Source organism: Eleginops maclovinus, chromosome 1, assembly GCF_036324505.1.
Source record: "Eleginops maclovinus isolate JMC-PN-2008 ecotype Puerto Natales chromosome 1, JC_Emac_rtc_rv5, whole genome shotgun sequence".
Taxonomy (NCBI): Eukaryota; Metazoa; Chordata; class Actinopteri; order Perciformes; family Eleginopidae; genus Eleginops; species Eleginops maclovinus.
The window spans coordinates 21,546,894-21,570,269 of NC_086349.1; the positions used below are offsets into that span (position 1 = coordinate 21,546,894).

General features: G+C 40.2%; 1 protein-coding gene across 1 annotated transcript in view; it reads left to right on the forward strand.

Moving 5' to 3' along the window:
* Positions 1–23,376, forward strand: part of camta1a (calmodulin binding transcription activator 1a) — a 270,525-nt gene that overhangs the window by 11,676 nt on the left and 235,473 nt on the right. Inside the window, 1 exon segment of the mRNA XM_063886403.1 lies at positions 2,042–2,145. Within this exon segment, the coding sequence (XP_063742473.1) occupies positions 2,042–2,145 (104 nt within the window).

A 23,376-nucleotide genomic window follows, 5' to 3' on the forward strand; every position in this document is an offset into this window, starting at 1 on the left:
TTTGTCGAAAGAGAGATGGCCAAGACTTTGTTGTCAGCCATGCTGCATCTGAGTTTGGATCCACTGAGATTTTATTTGTGAGTGGGCTTCAATATTTACGACCTTTTTTTGCTCATCTTGAGCCTTTCAGTGAAAGATACCAAAAATGAGGCTCTGCTTAAAGCTAGACTACAGCGTCTTGCTTATTTTAAATTTGCTTTATGATAATACATCGTCTACACATAAATACAACCTCCTTTTTCTCATGTACCGCTCTGATCATTCAGTTCGGTGTTTTGCAGTTCTGACGGTGAAACCGCTCTGCTGGTACCTGTGAGCAGATGCTGTATATGTGATTCTTAATTGGGCAGAGCGAATGATTAGAGATACCTGCACAGCTCTTATAAAACAGGGTGTACATGCAGAATTATAGGTACAGATGGAAATTGCAAATACCACAGATCTACTGCTGCGTTCCTTCGGGAGCGATGATGTTCCCCCTTACACATTACACTCCACGGCAGCTACATCTCTGAGGACCTGCGGTGTTCATTCCCACGGAATTTTCCATATGGGAATTTCTGGGCTGGAGCACTTGGTTTTTGTGATGTACAGCAGGCTACATGCTCTCTTTTTCATATCCTCATTATCAATGCACTACTGGATTATTTGTATTGACTTCAAAGTGGTATTTTGCTTCGGTTCAACTTTTTTTGCTTCTTTTTTATTACTGATATCAGTCACCCCAGGGGTCCGGAGTCAGCACTCGTATTCGGGCTTTTCTCTGCCTTTACTCCCCTAGTATTCTTACCCACAGTTATATAAGTTTGAAGGAATGTTGTTTTCAATATAAAATACATTTTCAAGCGAAATTGCATTGCAAAAAAATTTGGTATTTTGAGTTACCTTTTTAATGGATGTGTTTGCATTCAATCCACACAAATTAAAACTGAATAATAGATTAATTTGCAAACATTTAAAAAACTCTGCAACCAAGATTTTCAGTTTGTAAATGCAAAAGATTTATAGCTCACAACAAATAAAACGAGAGACAGTGATGTCCTTAACTTTAGCGGAAACTATAGACAAGAAAAGCTCAATGTTTGCTTATATAATACAGACATGGTAAATGATGTCCTCGATGACAGTCTATTATGTGTCCATTCACCCTTTTGAAATGAACCATACACCTTTTTTCCTCTGAAAGACTTTTAGATGATGCCGATATTGCTTTTTTTGACCTGCACTGTAGCATTTCCATCCCACTTTTAAAAGATTTCCGTGAATAGTTTTGTTTTTTTACATCCAAACTTATTAATGATAAGATCTAGAATATCCTTGTCTTGTATGTTCGAAACTGAAATGATTTCCACAAATCTCATGTTCTGAGAAAATAATGAACACCCCAATACTTTAATGTATATGTACAGTATGTAGAGTGGTTTTTCATTACATTATAAACTCAACATGTTTTTGTCCTCTGAAACTAACATCATCTGTTCATATTTAAGCCATCTGCATATTTGAGAAGGAATAAAGCATTGGAATGAGAGGAACATTTGAATGCATCCATGCATGAGAGCGTCCTCAAACCTTACGGTTTTATAGTGGTTGTGAAATGTAAATGATATATTGAACGACATTTATTATGATGTAAGCATTGGGCCTGGTAATTGTAATTATTTCCCTGAATAATATACCACATTCTGGCGTGCAGCACGCAGTTTTCCGTTCTAAATCCCCATACACTTTAAAATCACTCAAGGGTGTTTATTGTGTCTAAATAATGAATAGACACAGCCTTTACAAGTTGACAGTGAAACATTTCTGGTGAGCTCCCCTGATGGACTGCATTTCACAGTAAGATAATTTAGTCCAGTACAAAATAAAATGTATGCAATAGTCTGCTCTTAAATGAATTTCCTCATTCAGTGGGGGATTGTAATTTTACAGTCCGTGTGTTGCTGCACAGACTGATAGACTGATAAAGAGGCAGATGAACAAGTGAATAAGAGATGAAGCCTGTGCTAAATATTCTGTTTTGTCTTTGCTTCTGTTCTAGATGAACATGGACATTTGAAAATATACCTGCCCAAGAAGCTGCTTGAATGTCTACCAAAATGCACCTCGCTGCCAAAGGAGAGACACCGGTGGAACACTAATGAGGTGAGGCCGCTGCTGCTCATCACAGCCTGTCTGCTCCATCCCTCTGCAGACACATCTCCTTAATACACGTTGTTCTTTCAGGCCTTTTTCAAATGTATAAGCCATGTAAACTCTCCTCAAGACATCCTTACTTCTTTCCATTAAGTGTCCCAATACACCAGGATACCATTATGGGGAAAATATAATTCAAACTGAGTTCATTTTCCCTCTTCAGATCACAGCAAATTAATTCAACACGAGTGGATCTATACAAGACACTGTTTTATTTTTAGAACTATACTTCTCATCTTTGTTAGATTTATTATATTTAAAAGGCAATTTCAGAAAAAAAATCGGGACATTTATCTCGGGAAATACTGAATTGAAATGTTTAAAAATATGTCACTGTTTTTTAATTCACAAACAAGGGAAAAAGAGTAGTTCATAGTTAGATAGATAGTTGATTCACAGGCTTTCATAGAGAGCCTGACCCTTTTTATTTGCATTTATTCTTTTGTCTGATGGAAACAAATATAAGGATAACCTTCCTCCCTCTATCTTCATGTTGGTTCAGAGACATTTGTGAAATGTCTATCTCTTCTTGCAGTTTACGTTTATTATGGATTTCCCCATGCTCATTATTCCACAAGGAAACCCTGTTTTGCAGAAATCGAAGGTTAAAGTCAATTGCATGTTGAATCTTATTCATCAAAGTTTCCTGCTGCTGTGTTTAGCAGGCATCATGACGGGCTCTCTGTTAACGTAAACAGTGTTTAACATTGGTGCTGTGAAAGCTCAAGGTGTCTCGCACTTCATATTTGCATCGCATTAGGGAAGATAAAACACCACTTTACATTTTCTCTCTGAAAAATCAAATCTGAAAACACTATGATCTTGTGAGATGCCCTTTGTCTCGGTTTTGTTTTCCTAAAGGACGTCTTGAACTCTTTCTCAGGTCTTAGCCTTTTTTTAAAAACACTTTTTGGCTTGTCCAATATGTCTTAATCAGGAATGTGGAGTCTTCTAGAAAACTGCCAAATTAATTACTGCTGCCTTAATCTTAATTTACCACATGCATGTGCAGACACACACCCTTTCCTCTGGTAATTTTCTAAATGCACAAAAAATTGGAATACAGCCCATAACAATCTTTATGATTCATGCACATAGTTACTATCTGCTCTTCCATTACTTTAATGCATGGACCGACATCTATTAAAGTCTTTAACATGTTATACTGTGTTTCCCTAACGGGGACATTTTGCTCCGTTTGCCTCCGGACTCATTTACCAACCTGCTCTTTTTTCCGGGGGACAGGTTGATGAGTTTATCTCTTTTGTTTCCACATTTGATGGATGAAAAACTGCTTGTTCTCTTTGAGGAATAACTGGTAGCAATTAGCCCCAAACACACACCATGACAAATCTTAAAATAAATATGAAAAACTCAACCATCCATGCTTTTGATTAAGACATTGTGACCGTAAAAATATAGTCATCTGCAGTGATGAAAGTTAATTGACTGAGAAACAACCAGATGATAAGGCACCAGACCGGCTCGTTTTCTAAGGAACAGGAGATTCAAAAAGACAATCTGTCAATGACATACACTTAAATCATTTTTTCCCCCGACTTCGTGTAGTCAATATATTTTAGAAAATAGATGAAGGAATTCATTATTCATCTGGGATGAAGATGTGGATCTGTGGAACTAGACACAAATACGACGGTGATTACTACAGCAAGAAATACTCTGTTTCTGATCACTTGCAGTTTTTATCCGAGTCACCATCTGTCATATCTTTGCTCACAAGCCCTGCCCTAGTTATGAAAAAAATGTCTAACGCTTGTGTGTTTCTAATTGGCTGATGTTGTAACTTGTTTGCCCTGTCTGACCTGCATTGTGCTGCCAGCAGTCTAAATTAATTAACATGGCTTTGAAATTGATCTCAAAATGTAAGTCTGGGAAACTGCTTGGGAGGAATGCTACAGTTGTTAGCATTTCTTGTCAATTATTAGCAAATCTAATCAGAACAGGCTTATTTCAGGGATCGCACCATGCTGTTGTGTTACTGGGCTTCACATTCTGCTGTGGATGTTTGGTGGGCTGAAAAAAAAGAGTCAGTTCCAGTGGTGTTTTGGTATGCATGCCAATAGTGTTTCCAGGGTTGAATAGAGCAAGGCAACCTTTCCCAAATTGAAGGACGTTTCTTTTTTATGCAGACCATGCAAATCAGAATGTGTGTGCCTCATTGGTAGCAGACAGGCAGGAAGGGAGGGATCACAGAGGCTCCTTGTCGGCGCAATTGTGTGACTCTTAGTGAAAGTGACACCTCATCAATTCTGTGCATATTTCTGGCACTAACTCAGCATGCGTAATGCTCTAATTTTCCACTTTTTACGTTTCAGGAATCTCAGTATTCTGGTAGGTTAGGGCTGCACATTTTCATTTGATATAGTTTCACCTCTCAGATTGGCTGCTTCATTTTTTCTTTTGTTTAATAACCAACACATTCTGGTTATTGGCCAGTCATTTTTCTGATTCATTTAAGAATCAAAGTGGCTTTTTGGGGTTTTTCCCTTTCATTTAGTGTGTTATTTAGATTTGTGTGCATGTAAATGGTCTGCAAGGGCTGAAATCCTGAAGTTTCCTCAGAGGAAGTTTCTCTCCCACACAATAGAGGCACAGAATACAAATATGAAGCTGAAAATGAGCAAAATAGGGCCACTTTCAAAAGAGTTCTGTCATGAAGTAAATACTTTGACTAGAGACTGCAGCTCGGAAAACAAAACAACAAAACACATTGATTATTTTTACTAGGTTCTTTACTACTCCAACTTTTGGAGATTACGGTAACAAAAGAGCTTTTTTGAAATAAACACCTTTTTATTTGCTGTTTTGTAGAGGCTTTATTTTGCTCGTTCATGAATCCATTGGTTCCCAAGGAAGTTGTTATTTGTCTTCCTGCCACGATGAAACACGCATGTATAGCTTGAAGGAACGCCCATAAAGGGTCTATTGTTCCTTTCCCATCAGCCAACTGTTTTTCAATCTTTACATGATTTCCAGCTTGTTCAAATGTGGGATGATTTAGTTTCGGTTTCATTCAAGAATAGCTACGCACTTAATTTTACTTGCAGTGAAAAAGGTTAGGGATACAGCCTGCTGTTTGGAAACTTTAATCTGGGAGGAGAGTGAGTTTGGTGGGGGGTGCTGGTGTTGCTGGTGCTGGTGTTGCTGGTGAGGTGAAGTGAAGCTAATGCAGAGCTATTCATTTCCATTCTTATTCTCATGATTCCCCTGTGTCGTTTTTAATGAGTAGAAGGTGTACAGGAATACATTTTAAGCATTTACTGGAAAATTAGATAAACCAATTGAATCAAAATTCAAGGGAGGGGATGGGAGTTTAGAGGGGTTGAATGGGGCTCGTCATTGAATCATGAGCAGCGTGCAAGGTACGGATATCAGCCTTCAAATTATCAATTGGAGAGAAGTACCTGGCAGTGCTTGAGAATTCACAGAGGAACAACAAGGTATTATTGAAAGAAAGACTGAAGCAGGCCGTGATGGAAATGATAAAACATGTGGAAATGATCTGACATTTCCTTTATTTCTAACATGACATGAAAAGCCCACTTTATAGATGGTAAATTGCAAACAACAAACACGTCCACATAGTCTATATTTACCTTGTTTACGTCACTGCTCTTTCAGCCATTGATGTTCCCGTGTCTCTCGGGGAAACACAACAAATCCTCCTCTCAGGTCTGTGGCCAAGTGCCATTGTCTGCTCGGTGCTCTGGCACGATGACCTCTATTTTGCTAGACATTTCGGCTGAGATTAGAATCTTTTTAAAGAAGGACATCTCACACGGAGAAGGCTTTAGGCTTATATCCCTTTCAAGATCAGACAGAGTGGCCCTGATGTTTGGTTACGCTTGCATGAAGGTTGCAGGACTTGAGATGTGCTGGAGAATTGCAATTTTGCCGGCATTGTTTTCAAGATAGACTTCTTGCTCTTTGGTTCACTTTAGAGCTCTGATTCAGCCTGTGTTTTATTATGGGATTCACAGCAGTCATCCATTGGGAAAGTAGCAGTCAAAGAAAAGAGCAGATTTTATTTAGGCTAGACTTGTCTGCTATTCAGTTTGAGTTTACCCCTCAACTATGTACTTCTGTCGCTGCTCTTATGGGCATCGAGTCTGAATGACAACATGTCTGACTTGCTTCTGCAGTACTGAAGACAAGAGTGAGAAGTATTTCTCTGCAGCAACATGCTGGATTAGACGCCTCAGACATAAACCTTGCTGACTTTTAACAAGTGGGTCAAATGGGTGACATTATAAAGCATCGACAAACAGAGAAAATTCCAGAGAAGTGGCTATATTCTTAGTCAGTCAGTCTTAAAAAGCCGAGGCAGAGGAGTACAGCATGAAGCCTTGGTTGATGGAGGACACTGGGTCTAAGCCGGTGTGACACCCTCAGCCTTTAATGAACGGCACAACGCTCCGAGTACTGCGAGCTCCTCCTCAGCTTAGAGAGGACTGCTTCTGAACTGGTGCTGAACCAAAACAGACAAGAGAGCTTCAGCTAAGGCCTCCACCGGCCTGCTACACATTTAATGCCCCTGTCGTCAGGAATAATCCTCTCTGCCTCAGGCCACCGCCGGCAGCAGCGCAGCACGGCGCCTTCATGCAATATGCCTCCGCTCAGGACGGAGCAGCAGCACCAGAGGAAACACTTAGCAGACTCACCGGGCAGTGCGTGTAACAGCCAGGGAAGCAGCGATCAAAAACCACAACAAATGAAATTAAAGGCGAGATCGGATAAAGCTGAGAGACTGTCAGTAACACCGGCAGATAGGTGCTATAATGACAGGCGCAATTGGATGCAGTGTGGGGCAATCATTCACTCCTTATCTCTGACTAAAACATAATTTGTGTTAACCTGCTCCACGTGTTATCTCTCATCCTGCTGTTCAGATTGTGTGCACACTCTTGAATACAATTATGTGTGGTGGGGTGTATTCATTCATCTTTTCATCCAACATTCTAAAGACTCTTTCAGTTTTGTTTTTTTACAGAAATGTTTTCATTTTAAATAAAAGAAGGTTAAAATTAAGTTTTTTTGTCACAAGGAATAAGACTTTCTTGACTATTAAGGAAATACCAGTTGATAATCATGGTATCTTTCAGGTTGCATCTTTTTTTTTCAGTCCTGCAGTATAATTGGACTTTTGTTTGACTTCGCAAATGTTCCGTCACCTGCATTGTTCCAACAGATTGAGACACTTTCGAATCACTCCTTCATCTCGATTAAACTTTTAGTTTTCCTGAGTGTTCTTCTCCAACTTTTTGTGTTTCATTTTTGCACAGCAGGAAAGCACCCAAAGTGTTCTTTTGTTCCTTTGTCCAATCAGATGATTTGAGAGGCTGGCCTTTCGCAGGGACCGTTGGTGGATACCTGGAGCTATATAACTTTGCCTATGAATATAAAATGAAGGCATAAAAAGTCCCCAAAAAAGAATCTTAAAATAAAGTAATCATTTCTTGCATCATTAGGCACACTATTTCAGGCAAGGTGGGGCACCTCCACCACATAACACTGCAGGAAACCCTTTGCAACCACCTCTGGTTGATGTTTTATTAGATGCACAGCCCTCAAGTTGTAGTGAGTAGTGACTCATAGCACTGCATTCAACATCAGCTCATCCTTTACAGGCAAAACTATTTTATGTGGATTGTACTGCAGGACTTTGGCTTGAAACTCACCCTGAAAAAGCCGGAGGATCCCTTTAGTCTGACCTGATTAAAACAATGTCTGGATAAAAGCCTCCTCCTATGAATTAGAAGGTTTTATGATCTGGATACCGTGGTCAAATTGCAAGTTCGGACACATTTCTGTCATTTTCAAACCTGAACTGTCAGCGTTGTTTTTTTTATGGATGTTAGTGCTCGGAGAATTCATCTAATCGAACTCAAGGTCATGTTTGATTAAATGTTTATCTTCATTCCAGCTCCTTGCCTTGCGTTGCTTTCTCTGTGGAGAGTAATTAAAACGACTTCCACCAAATGCAAATGTTTACAGAAATGTTCATTAGCATCTCTGGGGCAATCAGTGGGAATTAAAGGTCACATTTGTCCATCTATCTGTTTGTTAGTTTGTTTGTTTGTTGTTTTTGGGTTTTCCTTTGTTTATTTTGGGGTTGGATGCACACTGTTTCTTCAGGAACAGGTACTGAGAACATGTCAACGAATAGAGAAGGAGCCGAGGATCCTGTGGGGATCCTTCTTCAGATTTTATTTATATCAGCTCTTCATTGAACTACTCAGTTGAGGTTTAGATGGCAAAATGCCGGCACAATTTATTCTGGCTGCTCAGAGCGCACAGTTATTCAGCCACAGTGTTGCTGTGACAACTTCTCTCTATTTCTTTTCAAAGTGTTTATAATAGAAGCACCCAGGCTAATTTATGTCTGTGTGTTTGGAGTTATCATACTTTCATCTTACGGTTACAGTTTACTTGATGTATTTCACGGTGGTTTTTCTTCATCATTTGGCTAGTGGAAGTAGGAAACAGGAATCTGAGGCGTTTCTTTGGATGGCTGACTTCATAGTAACTTCCTGTGAGCTTGATAGCTTTACTGATTGCTAGTGTTGTAGCATACTGTGAAGTGTCAATTGCGAGGCTACTGTGTAGTCAGGTAGTTGTAATGGGAACCCAACAGCCGGGTCATTCAGGGGGTTCTGCAAGCTACAGGGACCCTTTGCTTTTTCCTCTGGATGTGCACATCAAGGCAGGGGTCTTCAGTATCCTCTGAAGACAGGGGGACCCACTCAAAATTGCATGACCTCTATTGTAGCAGATACAGGTCACTCTGACTCCTGTGGGAAGCCTTTAAATTGAACCCAGCTTGTGTCTTCGATTTCTATCCAGCTCTCTTCCTCTGGTCACCCTCTTTTACTCTTATCTTCTGCCTCTCTCCCTTCTCCCACATGTGTTTACTGAGCTGCAAAGCTATTCAGGTACAGACGCAAAGATTTCTACCTTTTTTTCCCCCCTCTGTACTGCTGGGTCAGGATTTCTCTGTGCGGAACCATTTTGTAATGGAGTTTAACTTTATTTACTAGATAAAGGAAAATGAGTTCTGCATTTGATGTGCGCGTCTATGCTTCAATAAGCTGTTATATTGTTCCTTATATAGTAGATGTTCTTATGAGCGAATACGCTGTTCTCCCAGCCACGAGCGGGATTGAATGGCAGGATCCAGAGTAATCATATTCACTTTCATGATGCTCTCTGTAATCTAAGAAGCCTCTTGGTACTTTTAAAAGCATATTGGCAAGCTGATAAGTTGTTTTTAAACTGAATCCTTTTATACAATATAGTATTTGTTACGATGAGTGGCATCGGAGCTACTACACATGGCTGAACCCTTCAGCAGGTGCAGAGTTTGTCCGTCACGGGGATGTTTTTGACTTTCTTAATTTGGGACGAGGCTTCAGTGGCATTCGTGTAGAACATGTTTCGTAATCATAAATGTCTTATCTTCTTTTTAAGGGTTTAAGAGAGCTGTTTATTCTACGCCTTCTCCACTCATGACTTTGTTCGTTCGTAAAAAAAGTTCCTTACATTTCTGAGATAATGATATTCAATTAAATGTGGTTATAAAAAGCCTTAATTGTAAAGAAAAAAACAGGATATAATTTGTTTTACTCCTTTTTCTTTTTTTAATCTCCAGCAGCAATTAGGAGATATGAAACTAACAACAAGCAGCTTCCAACCGTTTAAATAGAGAAGAAATGACCAAAATGGAAACAAAAAGAAAACCAAATTGGAGCTTGGAGAAAAATCTGCTGCTCACAGAGGAAGTACATCAGAGAAAACATATAATAAAAAGGGAAATTTATTGCCACATTGACGCGAGTAGACAAAAAAGATGCATGGAAAGAGATTGAAAACAAAATTAATGCCAGCTTTACTCTTGTCGCTCATACCCCGTGGAATACAAAAAAGTGTTTCAACATTCTGTCAGAAGGGTGTCAGGAGATTGCAGCATACGAGGAGGCCGCTGCTGCAACTGGTAAACTATAAAATTACTTATTCTGAATTATGCATATTCCTCGGAAAAGGTTTTGTTCGTGACCAGTGCTGTATTGTTCAGCTGGTGTGCTTAATGCTTTGGGACCGCCGCATGTACAATCAAGTTTTTCCGGCTGACATCACATCTTAAAAAACGCTGTGAGACAAGAGCAAGACAGTTTGGCGCTCTGCGGTGTGTCTCAGTTAGACGAGCCTTTGTAGGGAATAACGTTTTACGCCATAATGTGAGGAGGCAACAATATAGATAACGCAAAGCGATATAGACACCATAGAGGGTGCGGTGTAGTGGGAGTGGATATCTGTTGGCTGACATGAAGCCTGTCCACCCGCACTGGTCCCTTCACAAAACCTGTGAACAAATCATTTTTTGAAATAGCGGCCGATGGAATTCTTTGGTGTCAAAGTACTGAACTTATGTAATATGGAAAATATATATATTTTAAGGGGGTCCTATGCTGCTTCTTGGGGGGGGGGTTCCCTTTCCTGTAGTGTGTTATATAGGTTTTTGTGCATGTAAATGTTCTGCAAAGGCTAAAATCCAAAGGTTCCCTCCAGAAGGAGTTTCTCTTCCAAACTAAATGAATGCCAGCTTTACTCTGTTCGCTCACACCCCATTGGACTCCTTTGCGGCCAGCTAACCAATCAGAGCACACTGGTCTCTGGTTTCAGACAGAGGGTGAAAAGATGAGCTGCAGAACAAACAGTATGAGAAAAATATTACCTTTTTTTTTCAACATTAAATCATGTAAACATGTCACAGAAGAGGCACAGAGTACTAATATAAACCTGAAAAGGAACATTATATGTACCCTTTAATAGATATGTGTGAAATTAGCAATGCATTTTTTCAGTGAATAGACAGATTATTATTTGTCAAAAATAGAGATGTCCGTATATTTTATGCTTTGAATCAACACTTCTGACATTTTCTTAAGCTTTTATCGTAAGGTAACAGTAGTCTGTATTGTTTTTATTTCAAGGCTATAGTTTATGACTGCATTACTCCGTATAGCACCCGGTCCCTGGAATTTTTTCCATTCCTTGTGGTTACTGATCATCTACATGTTAATCACACAACATCCCCTCTAGGTTGTTGTCATGGAGTGCATCCTTCTTAACACACACCATCTCAGTTGAACCCTTTTCAGTAATCTGTAATGCAATATTTCCTTTGCTGAGCCGATCCTGGGCTGAGTTTATATTCAGGGTTGCCTGCCCTTTCTGTTATGTTTTTGTTGTCCATTTTTAGATGTTCTAAGTTGTTTCGTAACGCTTCATGTAGCTCTGTATTTGTTAGGCTCTACTGCTTGTCCCATTTTATATTTCACCAAGGTTAAACAACAGCGCTGGCCGGCAGAAGAACACCATGTATCTTTTTATTTTTGTTGAGAGAGTGAAAGCAGGGAGAGAGGCTACTTCAACAATTCCTCAGAGTAAAGAGCATCTTTTTTTAGAGTATCAAAGCAGCACATCCTTTCCACACCGTAACATGTTATGATGGAGTTGAGGTCGGAAGACATTTCATCTGGTGCCGGATGGAAGAGGATGCCCTGACTCAGAGTGAATGTTTCACAGACGTTCTCCAGGAAATCCCTTTGATTGTTCTTTTGACTCGGTAGGGGGGCTGGCGTTTGGGTAATCACTGAAGGCCACATGGGTTTCTCTGATTCATGGCATCCTTCCTGCTTACCCCACTCACTTTCTTTGGTCCATCTCTCTATATCACTGTCTCCCTCTTGCTGTCTCTCTTGTTGCTCTTTGATCTCTAAAGGTCCTTGAGAATGAGGAGCCAGCAACAACAGCAGGCCGAGATTCTCTGTGGGCCTGTTTGGATCCCAGCCCATCATGCCCTTTTCTATCTGATGGACAGCTCCAGGCATGGCAGTGCCTCTATAGCTCTGCTACATTAGGCCTTCATCTGATTAAACTCTCTTTCATTGTCAAAGGCGGGGAACTAGAACTAGGGCTATCAATGACCTTGTTTGTAAGCAGCAGGGACAGACTTAAAATGCAGGCATTTTCTTGCATTAATGCATCCTTTAGTGTCTTTAATAGCTAGTTTTTTTTTTTTGCTAAACCAAAGAAGCTTTTAAGCTGATAATTGCATCTCTTCCCACTTTGGGGGAAACCTGTGTTTAATGGAGCAACACCATGGCCATCTTGTGTGTTGTATTTTTAGCTCTCCTGCTGCATGTGTTTAAAGCATTTATAAAATGTGCAGAGCATTTGGCAGATTGACATGAACATGGATGCACAGCTGACTGAGCTGTCATTTTCTCTTTTATAAAACCTCCTCCATCTAGAAGAAAGGGTAACTAAGTAACAAGGTGTTCGCATCCAATCAGAGATGTTTCTTAGTCCAGTCTCAAATAACGAAGCGAGGATCTGAGTGCACTCTTATTGCTTAAAGGTATTTGAACAATATATTGTAGGGCAATATCGATACAAAACATGGCTGTGAAGTGTTTTGCTGAAAATACCAAACAGATCACCCGTTGCAGCATGCCTCATACCCCTCTATTTCAGCCCTGTTCCTGAAGTGCTGATTCTGTGCCAGCTGCTCTAAATTTGAGTGGACCTGAAGCTGGCCACGCCCCTTTGGAGGCATGCAGCTCTCTGTCTGAAGAGAGGAGTTTCTAATGGAGAAACTCAGCTAAACACTGCCGTGATTAAACGCCATATTATGTTCCAAACCACATCAAGCATTATTTCTGAAACACTTCTCAGTGTTTACCACTAGAACAGAGACATTATATGTATTATATAAACAACAACTCTAAGTCCCTCCTGCAGACATCCTGCACAGAGACACAGAGGGGCTGCGGAGGGGATTCAGCTCGCGACTGTATATTGCGGACGATAGGTTGGGATGTGTCACGTGGGTGGGACGTTGCCAGGAGTTCAATATTAATAATATTATATTCAACATTCCCGTTTTTAGAGATGTGGAAAAGGAGGAAAAGAGAGAGGGTTGTATGTTCTGACACTTTGTGAGTTTCCTTACACACCGGGGACACATATTTATGTATACAAGACATCAGTAAGTGTATTTTGCATAATAGGGGACCTTTACAAGGCCATTGCAAATAGAAACTATGTATAATTAATATAATGAAGGTTCTTCAGTAACGATTATTTTAAAGCACACAAACAACCTTAAGATTTTCAAACTAGTTTTTATATTTGTTTTCACATGCAGGCCTGAAAGCACAAAACTCTTGTGTGAACCTGGGAAGATAAGGGTTGGCCATTTCTGTCAGTAGTACGCTTAATATATAGTATATATCTTACTTTGTAACATTAATCCGGCATAGGTCGGCCTGACCTTTTGGGTTGTGTTTCAGTGAGTCACAGTATCAAAGGTTATTTCTCATAAGTTCATTGTTTTTTTCTTATCAAAGCTGCCTATCCCAGCAGCTCGTAGGATCCTAGCCCAGCAGGATTCAGATGTCCTTTCGGTTGGATGTCCTTGAGCCTTTTGTTCATCAGGGCAGTGTTTGAAGTCCCTTTTCTCTTCGAGATGTTTACACATCAATAAAACTGGCTGAATTTGAAAAATAAAGCTGACAAGGACATAATGATCCATCCCACAGGTCCCAGATCCAGGACTGAGCAAGTTCTTAAAAACCTTTTTATCACGGATAAAGATGCAATACAAGGAAGCTCTCAGTAGGTTTCTCTCCTAATGGCTTTTTAAAGTGATAGGTCATTTATACTCTGTTTTTTCAACATTCCTTCCTTATTTGATGTCATTTGTAAAACAGAAATGACTGCATCTAAGTTGTGCTTTTCTTCGTTTTTGCCCTAATCCCCTGAATGTTTAAAAGTTAGCTTTTTTTGCCAAAGTTCCATTAGACATTATTTCCCCGAATAAGCATATAGCTAATAAAAGTTGAGGACAAAACAGTTTTTCAGAATGAATTGTTCAAAAGGAAAGTGGACCCGGAAATGATGAGTGACAGCAGATTTAGGTATTTGTTTTATTTCTAAGCTCTCTTCTTCTGATTACATTCCTTACTCTTACTCTTTTTCTGTGTTCTGAGTGAGTGATCTGTGCAGCCTCTTTAAGAAATGTCCCAGGCAGGAGAAGTTTATGGAGTTGCTGCAGGGGAGCTGATTGTGAGTCACTCAGTAGCAGGTAAACTACAAAGAGAAGCAAAGGTACATAGTGTAGTATATTGTTCCTGCTGCCTCTGACATCGCACATAATCAGAACACAGCATTGACAACATGACACAAGCTTTCCTATAGCTGTAAAATATTTTTTAATTAAAGTCTTAACTTGACATGATTCTAAAGGTAAAATATGCCCAGTGCAGAACCTAAAGATATGCAGCTTTAATCCCTGATAGTTGGGAGCTTGTAAAGCACTGAACCTGTAACTTATTTGAATGAATGTACATTACTGATAGCCAATGTGTCTGACACAGCACTTCCCACAGTGCTTAGCTGTGGCTTTTCGGACCTCCTCTGACCACCAGTTTGAGCTGTGTTTTCCATTTACTTTTTATCCTAATTGGGTGTCCTGCTGCCCAGTTGTTGCCTCCTCCACTGACGTATGGGAGATGCAGTTTGACTCCTCTGTGTTGATGTTTGCTTGAAAGACAGCGGCGTTCTGCTCTCAAGCTTGAGCCTAAAAGGTTGAGGTGTCAACACAGTGTCTTTTGAGAGTCCATAAATACCTGTCCTCCTCCCCCCCTCCCCTTTCTTCCCCTCCCTTAGCCTGTCCTTTAGCAGAACCTTGAAGCACCATTGAAATTCTGCACTGCCTTTTGAAATCTCTGTTGATGAGGCAACGTGGACCCACAGTGGCTCAGCTCCTCTCCCAACTGCAGGATATTTTTCAAAGTCATGTTTATATACTTTAAGTCTAAAGGAGTGAAAGTGCTTTGATGGTATATAACTATAAAAATGCTTAGAAATCTCCTCTGTGCCGCCTGGGCTGTTTTTCCCACATGGCTTTTTCACCTTTTCTCTAGGACAGGTTGTTTTCTGTGCACTTCATGTACTGACTCTCGGGTTATCGTATATGATTCGGGACACACTAAAATAAAAAGGCTAATCGCACGTTTAGAATAGTAAAGTAGACTGTATATTTGGGCAATTGTGTCTTTTGTGCAGAATATTTTTATAGAACTAGTATTCTTTAGGCTCTGATAAAAAAATAAATATCAAAGTTTCAAGGAGGAGGTCTGGATGCATGGATGGGCGCACAGCTTGTGTTCATTGCCTGAATAGTTTGCACTTGTTGAATTATACCAGATGCTTTTATTTCAGATACAAACACATTTTCATCCGTTCAATATTTTGGTGGAACACATTTGTCTTTGCCACAAATTGGTCCTATTTTAAATTGGAAGACTCTTCTGGTTGACTGAGGAGCGTTTGATGTTTATGTTTGTGTTTCCTAGCGACAGTTTTTCTGATGCTTCAGAGAGATCTCCCAACTGCAAAAATATCTTCAAATGGAAATCAGTTTTTTTTTTGTAAGCCTGCTCTTTGCTGCTATCTGTGAGAGATGGTTGTGCTTTACAATAAAGCCAGCCGCGCACACATCTTCATTAAGTGCGGGTTGATAAACCATTAATCCATTCAAGCACAGTTTTATTTCACTTTATTCTTGTCCGCCCACACAGTACGGCATATAAAGAGGAAAAAAAAAACTCCCTCCTGACTATTTCTTGACCGAAAAACAATCCCATCCTATGCCTCTGATGTCTGATGATAAAGGCAGTTTGTTTTTGTAGACACGGCTCTATTTTCTCTCTGTCCAGTCACTCGTGTGACCTTTAAGAAGACCATCTACTGTATTGAGTTCCAAGTATCGTGTATGCTATATGAATTGATCATAAGAGGAAGTGATATGTTCCAGTAACTTGTGTGTGTGTGTGTGTGTGTGTGAGAAGATGTGCCTCTATTGCCACTCATGTAGTGTTGGGGTTAGGTCAATATTATATTAGCACTGCCATTGCATTTTCCACAACCCCATGAATAATGTAAGAGTTAGATATCCCTTCATATAAATACAGCCCATTATCGCTCCGTATCCTTGGTAGATGTGAGACAGTTCATAGTTTTCTTCCCGTAGATTTGATTAACCTTATTGCAGAGTATCGCCAAATGGTGGCCTAAAGTTGTTGCCACAAGAGATAGTTCCCATCAGCGCTGAAAGAGTCCTTATAGTGACCTTGTTGGAGACAATCAATGGCCTTTATCTCCCCCAATGCATAATAAATCCTACCGAAGAGTTGGTCTACACATCCCTGTAATGTATTGAGCTGCACCGCCAACATTTATCAACTGGGCTCGCTGGCTAAATAATTTAGCTTTTGAACTTAGATCCTACTTAGTCAGTGCCGCCCAGACCAAGTTTTGCCCGCTTAGTTAGATTGATGTGCTCCACCGAAAGAAAGGAATAGAGGGGAATATAACTTTATTAACACGATCAAGCAAAGCAACTGGAGTTAAAACTTTTATATCTCCTTTCTACACACAAAACAAAATATGAAAAAAAAACGTGTGCATACAGGCCTCATTAAACATCAGTGTCAAACTCCAAGTGCAGTGACTGTGCATGCTAGTGGTTCTCCTCAGTCTAATGTAAAACCTGTACCGTTTCTACACGCAAAACAAACTTGAACCGGTTTGTTCCCAGAATCAAACCTTGCATCATCTGGCTTCTGATTGTCCCCTTCTTATCTCGGAGGCCAACTTCCTCCTCTCGGACAGACACAATATATCCCACTCTGCTGGTAGATAAGAAACCCTCGAAGACAGCACTTTGTCCTTTGTTAGACTGATTCTTTTAAACTGTACATTTATGTTCGTCCTGCTCACTTCTGAACTGTTGAGGGCCAGAGGGCCTCCAGTCATCGCCTCTTGAATCAACATAAGAGCTTAAACTACTGTTGTCGGCAGAGGAATATTGCTTTCATTTACAAGAACAAACTATAGATTTCTTTTGCAAAGGCCGTTAGTGGAAAGTATAACAAACGAAGGCTTGCTTTAGATCTCAAACCGGAGAAATTGATTAATAAAAAAATCCCATTATATTTGCTTCTTCTGTCTGTCGGATCTTTGAAATGCTGAATTTCTTTCGAAGAGCCCTGTAGTCATTCAGTTGTCAAAACTCTTAAAATATAAATAAAGAAGAGAATGTGGTTCTTAAATAATAATAACTCTAAACTTTATATTCTTAGTTGTACTTTTGAGGAGAGCACCAAGTTTAAATTCATAATTTCTCGCTGAATTATTTCTTTGCTTCTTTTCACTCTTGTCCTCCGCTTCGCTTAGGCTCTCTTGGATATTTGCCCTCTGTATTAATAAGAAATTGATGTTGCCGATGACTTTTAGTAAAGCAACTCCAGATTTACCATAGTCCGCATGAATACTAAACAAGAGGAAGGAACGTGCTCAGGCTCCAGCTGAACCTTGATCCAGAATCTCCTTTTAACCATATCACATCCCCCGACATGAAAGAGGGAATGGTTCTGATTGGCTGATCAAAGCGGTGTATCGCTGTACAATAAAGGAACACCTGGAAACCTAATGGATAATTATGTTGTAGCAGTGAGGGCGCTGGGCAATGCATAATGTATATGTACGTAATGTTTATGTTAACATCTGCTCGGGGTGTTTTTAACTTATTTATTTGATTTATTTCACTCTCCCTGCTGGTGCGGCTGATGATGTGCTGATCTTAACGGCTAAATCCTGGAACGTGATGATCAGTATGCTTTTTTAATATTCTTTTTTTGTACAATAAACATGCAGCATTTGGTGTGGTAATATAATCTGCATTACTGATGGTGTAGGGCGCTCACATGGCCCTCATCACCTGCTCAGCATAAAATATATTTTCAAATTAATTGTTTTCTGGATAATTGAAGACTTTTGATAGTTAGCATTTTTCCTTTTAATACCTATTCTTTTTTTTCCTTCAGGCTGGCTAGATAAATATGCATTCTAAAAAGCAATGTAATAAATGACCCTAACTGTAACCATTTAGTCAGTCATTTCTTTAATGTCCTTAAACATAATTTTCTGCTTGCACTACAGTAATACTTTCTTAAATCATTTAAAGATTGTAATATTAGTGTTCACATCTGGATTTTTTTTATTGCATCTGAATTATTTCTCCATGCTGTTATAGGTGACACACATAAAACCGAATTATATGAAGCCCAGCTACATAATAAGTGTTTGGACATTTTATAACATAATGCCTTCACAGATATGGCTGAAATTATGTGATTTAAACAGAAGGCTGGTCGCAACAAATCCTGCATAAACATAATTATTTTCTCAAGATTGCATCACCATGTGTAAGCTAATAATCACAAGTGTGCTGATGGAAGCTTAAGATATCAGACTGTGGCAAACGCTAAAGTCTGCATCAGGTCGGGAGGAAAAAAGTGTCATTTTTATACGGATTGTCTTGCTGCTGTGCAATAAGGCATCAAATAAGGGGATGTACATTGTCACAGAATAATGAAGTAAATTGAGCTCCTGCTTGACTCCGAAACCTGTTAGCACAACATGCTATCTGCTGCCAGTGTGCTGACATGATGGCTTTTCCAGTGAGTGAGCAGGGCTGCCAATAGTGTCTGGGCTGGAATGGGCTCATGGTGTAGAGAGGGGCGGTGGTGGTGGTGGTGGGGGGGGGGGGAGCGTGGCTCTATAAATACCCCTGTCACGCTTATATCAAATCAGCCCTGCACACTAAAGGGCTAGTGTGAGTGTTAGGGTTTTTTTCACACACGTCTTCAGAGGTCCAGGGGGTCTGAAAAGGTCAGTGTCACGCTCAATAGCACATTCATATGAGTAGGGTTTTGCACTGATGTTTATCGTGATGGGTGTTGAAGATAAAAAGTATCATTAGAATTAATTATCCAGGGGGTTACGGGACAAGGCTTTGGAATCGCTGCATCCAATTGCTGTTACATTTATCATACTGCACATGGCTGAGGGGATGCTAGATGAATGACTGATTAACCAAATAAGCACTATAAGCATATATTGCATTCGAAACACTGCCGACATTCCTCTTATTCTATTCCCCTGCTGGAGGTAGATAGCAGGAAATCCTATTTTACTCTAGGTTTTAAGTCATCCCATCTAAGTTACATATTGAATACAAATAAAAGGGGTTTCTGGAATCATGCCACTACTCGATAAACATTGTGACAGCCTTCCCAAAAAATACATACAGCTCATCAAGAGACCACTCCAAATTTTTCGTAAATCTTTGTCTCTACATGTATGGCAGGCTTTCCAGTGTTTGTTGAACACGGAAAAATGTTGTCAGTAATTTATAGAATACAATAAAACGTGTTTTTAACCAACCAAAGACATGTCTATAAATAATAAAACAAGAGAAAAGACTGAAGTGGCCTCATAATTTTTTAGGCTGTATATTTTAATTTCCAACAAGACTACACATGGGATGTTGTGAAAATTTCATTTCACGATTATCCTGGCCACAATCTGCAATACACAATCTTCTCTCAATAATCATCATCATATTCTGAAACTCTTAAACTCTGAATGTTCTTTCGTAACCCTTCATTAAAATAAGAGCAAAAAAATCAGCCCTTTAAAAAAAAGAAAAAGGTAGACCATTGTTTGTGAGTCACTCCTGAGGATATTCCCAATGATCCTGTCTATGGAAATGTTATTGTGTTTTCTTTATCCCTATGAAGTCCTATATTGCCCTATCCCTAGCTATGGTACAGTAGGTACTAGGTACTGTAGGCTTAAGGAAAGATCATGGTTAGGATCGTAATTCATGTTTTGGTCAGTCATGGTTCAGTAAAAACCAGTTGGTTAGTTTGAGGAAACCAAATGATACTTTTGGTAGGAAGAAAGAAATTAAGAGAGATCTCTTTTGTTAAAGTTCAATGTTTTTGTCTCGAAATATCATTGATAGCATGTCCGCTTGAGGCTTTGTGATTTATTTTGACTATATGTACAGTATATGTAACTCTCCTTAGAGACGATCCTTAGCGTCTGCTGTAGGTGTTAGCATTGTTACACTGTGATTTGTTTATGTTCTCCAAAAAACGTCTCCCTGAAGGCGTCAGTGTTGGGGGAACCCTTGATTTAAAAGGCAAACACGGGTGCCTGATGCACCGCCACAGCTGCTTGTGCCGATGATGATGAAGTTTCCAGAGAACGGGTGATAATCCTGACACTGCATCCTCCCTAAGTCAGTGAGCCATGCAGTATAGATATGGATATGTCGCTGGCAGATTGGGAGGAAGATTTCCCATCTACACCTCCTGTGGTGGCGGGTGCCTCAGGGGAGCAGCTATGTAAATAATGAATGCCTGTGGGTGTGAAACATGCACAGATAACCTTCAAGTCAGGCGTGGATCAGTGCCTTCACATTAGCTGATAGGATTAAGGTTAAAATCTACAGACACCCTCCATAAGAAAACACAATTCTAGCCGCAGCAAATAGCAGGTTACATGTGTACATAGTGTTCAGCTGATAAGGACAGGTAGAGGTAATCACGGGGGCCTGGTAATAGTTCTGCAATCTGATGGTGGGGATGACAGACCGCCATATCTCTGCCTTTCTCTCACCTAAAAAACAAAATGAGCAGCCAGATGATACCTTTTAGAATAATCTCCCTTCGGTTTAATCCAAGCTTGAGTCAGGAGTAAGCTTTAATAACGATTGATAAACCACAGAGTAATTGTAAAGGGAGTGACTCGTGTTTGCCCCAAAAGGATGTACCACTTGTGTCGTATTCCTAGTCTCAGTCTTCAAATATAGCAAAACAAAATCAGTGATATCCTCCTGTGTGGGGGAACTGCTGAGAGAAAAACTCATTGAGCATATGTTGGCATCCATAAGAGAGGGAAATAGGTAGGGAACAAAACTAGTTCTCTCTGTTGTCCCATCTGTCTGCGGAAGACTTTGTGCACCCAGCGGCGGCCCAGCTAGTTTCTCCTTCTCCTCTCAAGTCGACTCTCGCTGCGCAACAAAGGATACCCCACAATCCTCTCATCTTTGTCACAACGCGCCGCTCACAATCACTTCAGGTAGAGTGACATCACAGGACTGGAGGCCTGAGGGAAGAGAGCTAATAGTAGCCTGGATGAGTAAAGCTGGGAGAAATCCACCATGAATGACCCTCTGATTACCGTTAGGCAGAGTTGTTTGGCTCAGATGAACATTTGAAAGCATGGAAAAATGAATCTGGAAATTAGTGCCCTTGCTCTTTCTTATTTGGCTGTGAGAGAATTACACCTGGAGTAATAACTCATTAAACTGGAGTAATTAGCATAAACAGCTGTAACACAATGACCCCTCTTCATCAAGGATACCTGCGTGTTTTATAATGTGTATCTTTCTCTCCGTCTGTCTGTACTGTGTGTCTGTCCGTTAATCCATCACCAGTAGTACTACACTTTAAGAACACATTGCATGTTGAACCGGCGTTGCCTGAAGGTCAGCGGCTGATGATGTCCATCTGTCTTTGATTCTTATCCCCCCAGTGAAATGTTCTGAGTTGGCACAAGGAAACGGGAGGGTGAGAGAAAGAGAGGATGCAGGAGAGATGAGGGGTTTGGGTGTCATTGTTAAGCCGAGCTCCAGGCTGGTCCGGAAGGACGGTTAAACCTAAAGTCCAAACTAAGCTTAGAGAGAGGGCTCTGAGTTAATCCCTCATCCTCAGGCAGGTGCATCACAAAGGCTAAACATATACATAGGAAGACAGACCAGAGGAGGAAGTTAGGATAATTGAAGTCTGCGAAGAAATGAACATGTGCACCCTTAGGGTGATTCAGCTCCGCTTTGTGGTATTACTTCTTAATGTTATCAAGGTAAAAGAGATGGGGTTTCATTGCCCAACCTTTTTAACATTGTTTATTGCTACCCAGCTCGGGAATTTAAGAGAGTATTAAGGTTGAAGGCAGTACAGCACTAGTAGGGGAACTAGCTTAGCTCCATGTTTACATTTTAGCAAAGCTGTTCCAGCCAGGGATGAGGAACAGCTTTGCTTCATGCCACTGGCACTACATGTTAGTCTATCAATCAAAATAAAAATTCAGTTTAAAATGTGTCGTACGGGAAACTGCGTTGTCGACCTCCATGTCTGAAAATGGGATAACAACAATACAAGCCTTTCGCTGACCCAGGCAGAGGAAGGAAGGGTGACCATTTTGTGTTCCTGTGGCCTTAATCATTCACAACACCGCCCCTTGTCTCTACAAGGTGTCTTTGTCTTTGACTGTCCTGATTCCCCTGAGCGGCAAAACAGCCAAAGTCAAATTGAATCCAGAAAGGAGGATTTTAAACGGAAAGATAAGGGGGCAGATATGCCTTAATCATCATTTGCTCTTGATTAGAAAATCAATGGCCTTTGATGCCAGAGTGCATGTCTGCCTTTGGAGTTAAGAGTGTGACAATGACAATGTGGACTGGAAAATTGGCCTTTTAAACAGCTACCTTGTCTTTGTTGTTTGGAACCCCATTCTTTAATGCAGTGAAAAGTCTCCTCTATCACATAATGTCTGCCTGTCAAAGAAATTACTTTTCCTCTCGCTCTTGTGTGAAACTTTGTTAAAGAAATCCTTGGAAGCTTAGAAGGTGCGGGGAATTTCTTAGTTTTGTAGAGTTGACTTTCACAGTATTTTCTTGATTTATGTAACAGATGAGAAATAAAGTTGTCACTCAATTCTCTGTGGCAGTTTTGAGATATGCCAAAGAGGGAAAATGTGTGATGCCTTCCCAGGTTTACCTGTCAGACAGGTTTTACGACAGTGTGTCCCGAGTTACAGTACAGATAGACTCTTGCAGTCAAACGTCTTTGCACCTATGAACTGCATCACAGTTCTGTCTCTGTGCCGATATAAAAAAGAGATGTACAGTACTTCAAGCGCTACTGTTGTAACGTACTATTGCTTTATTTTTCAAAACGTCTCCTGGAATTTGAGCTATGCTTACTTACCCTTATTGCTTTCTGGAAAATGAATATCTGAACCTCTGGAACAGCTGTTTGAGAAATTGGGCAAACATGCTGGAAAATTAAAATGATATTTGCCTTCTTTTATGTACATTTCATGCTTCCTTTAACTATAAAAGAAGATTTCTTCGCTCCGCTTATTAATACGCTGTGGGGGTTGGTTTTAAACTCGCAT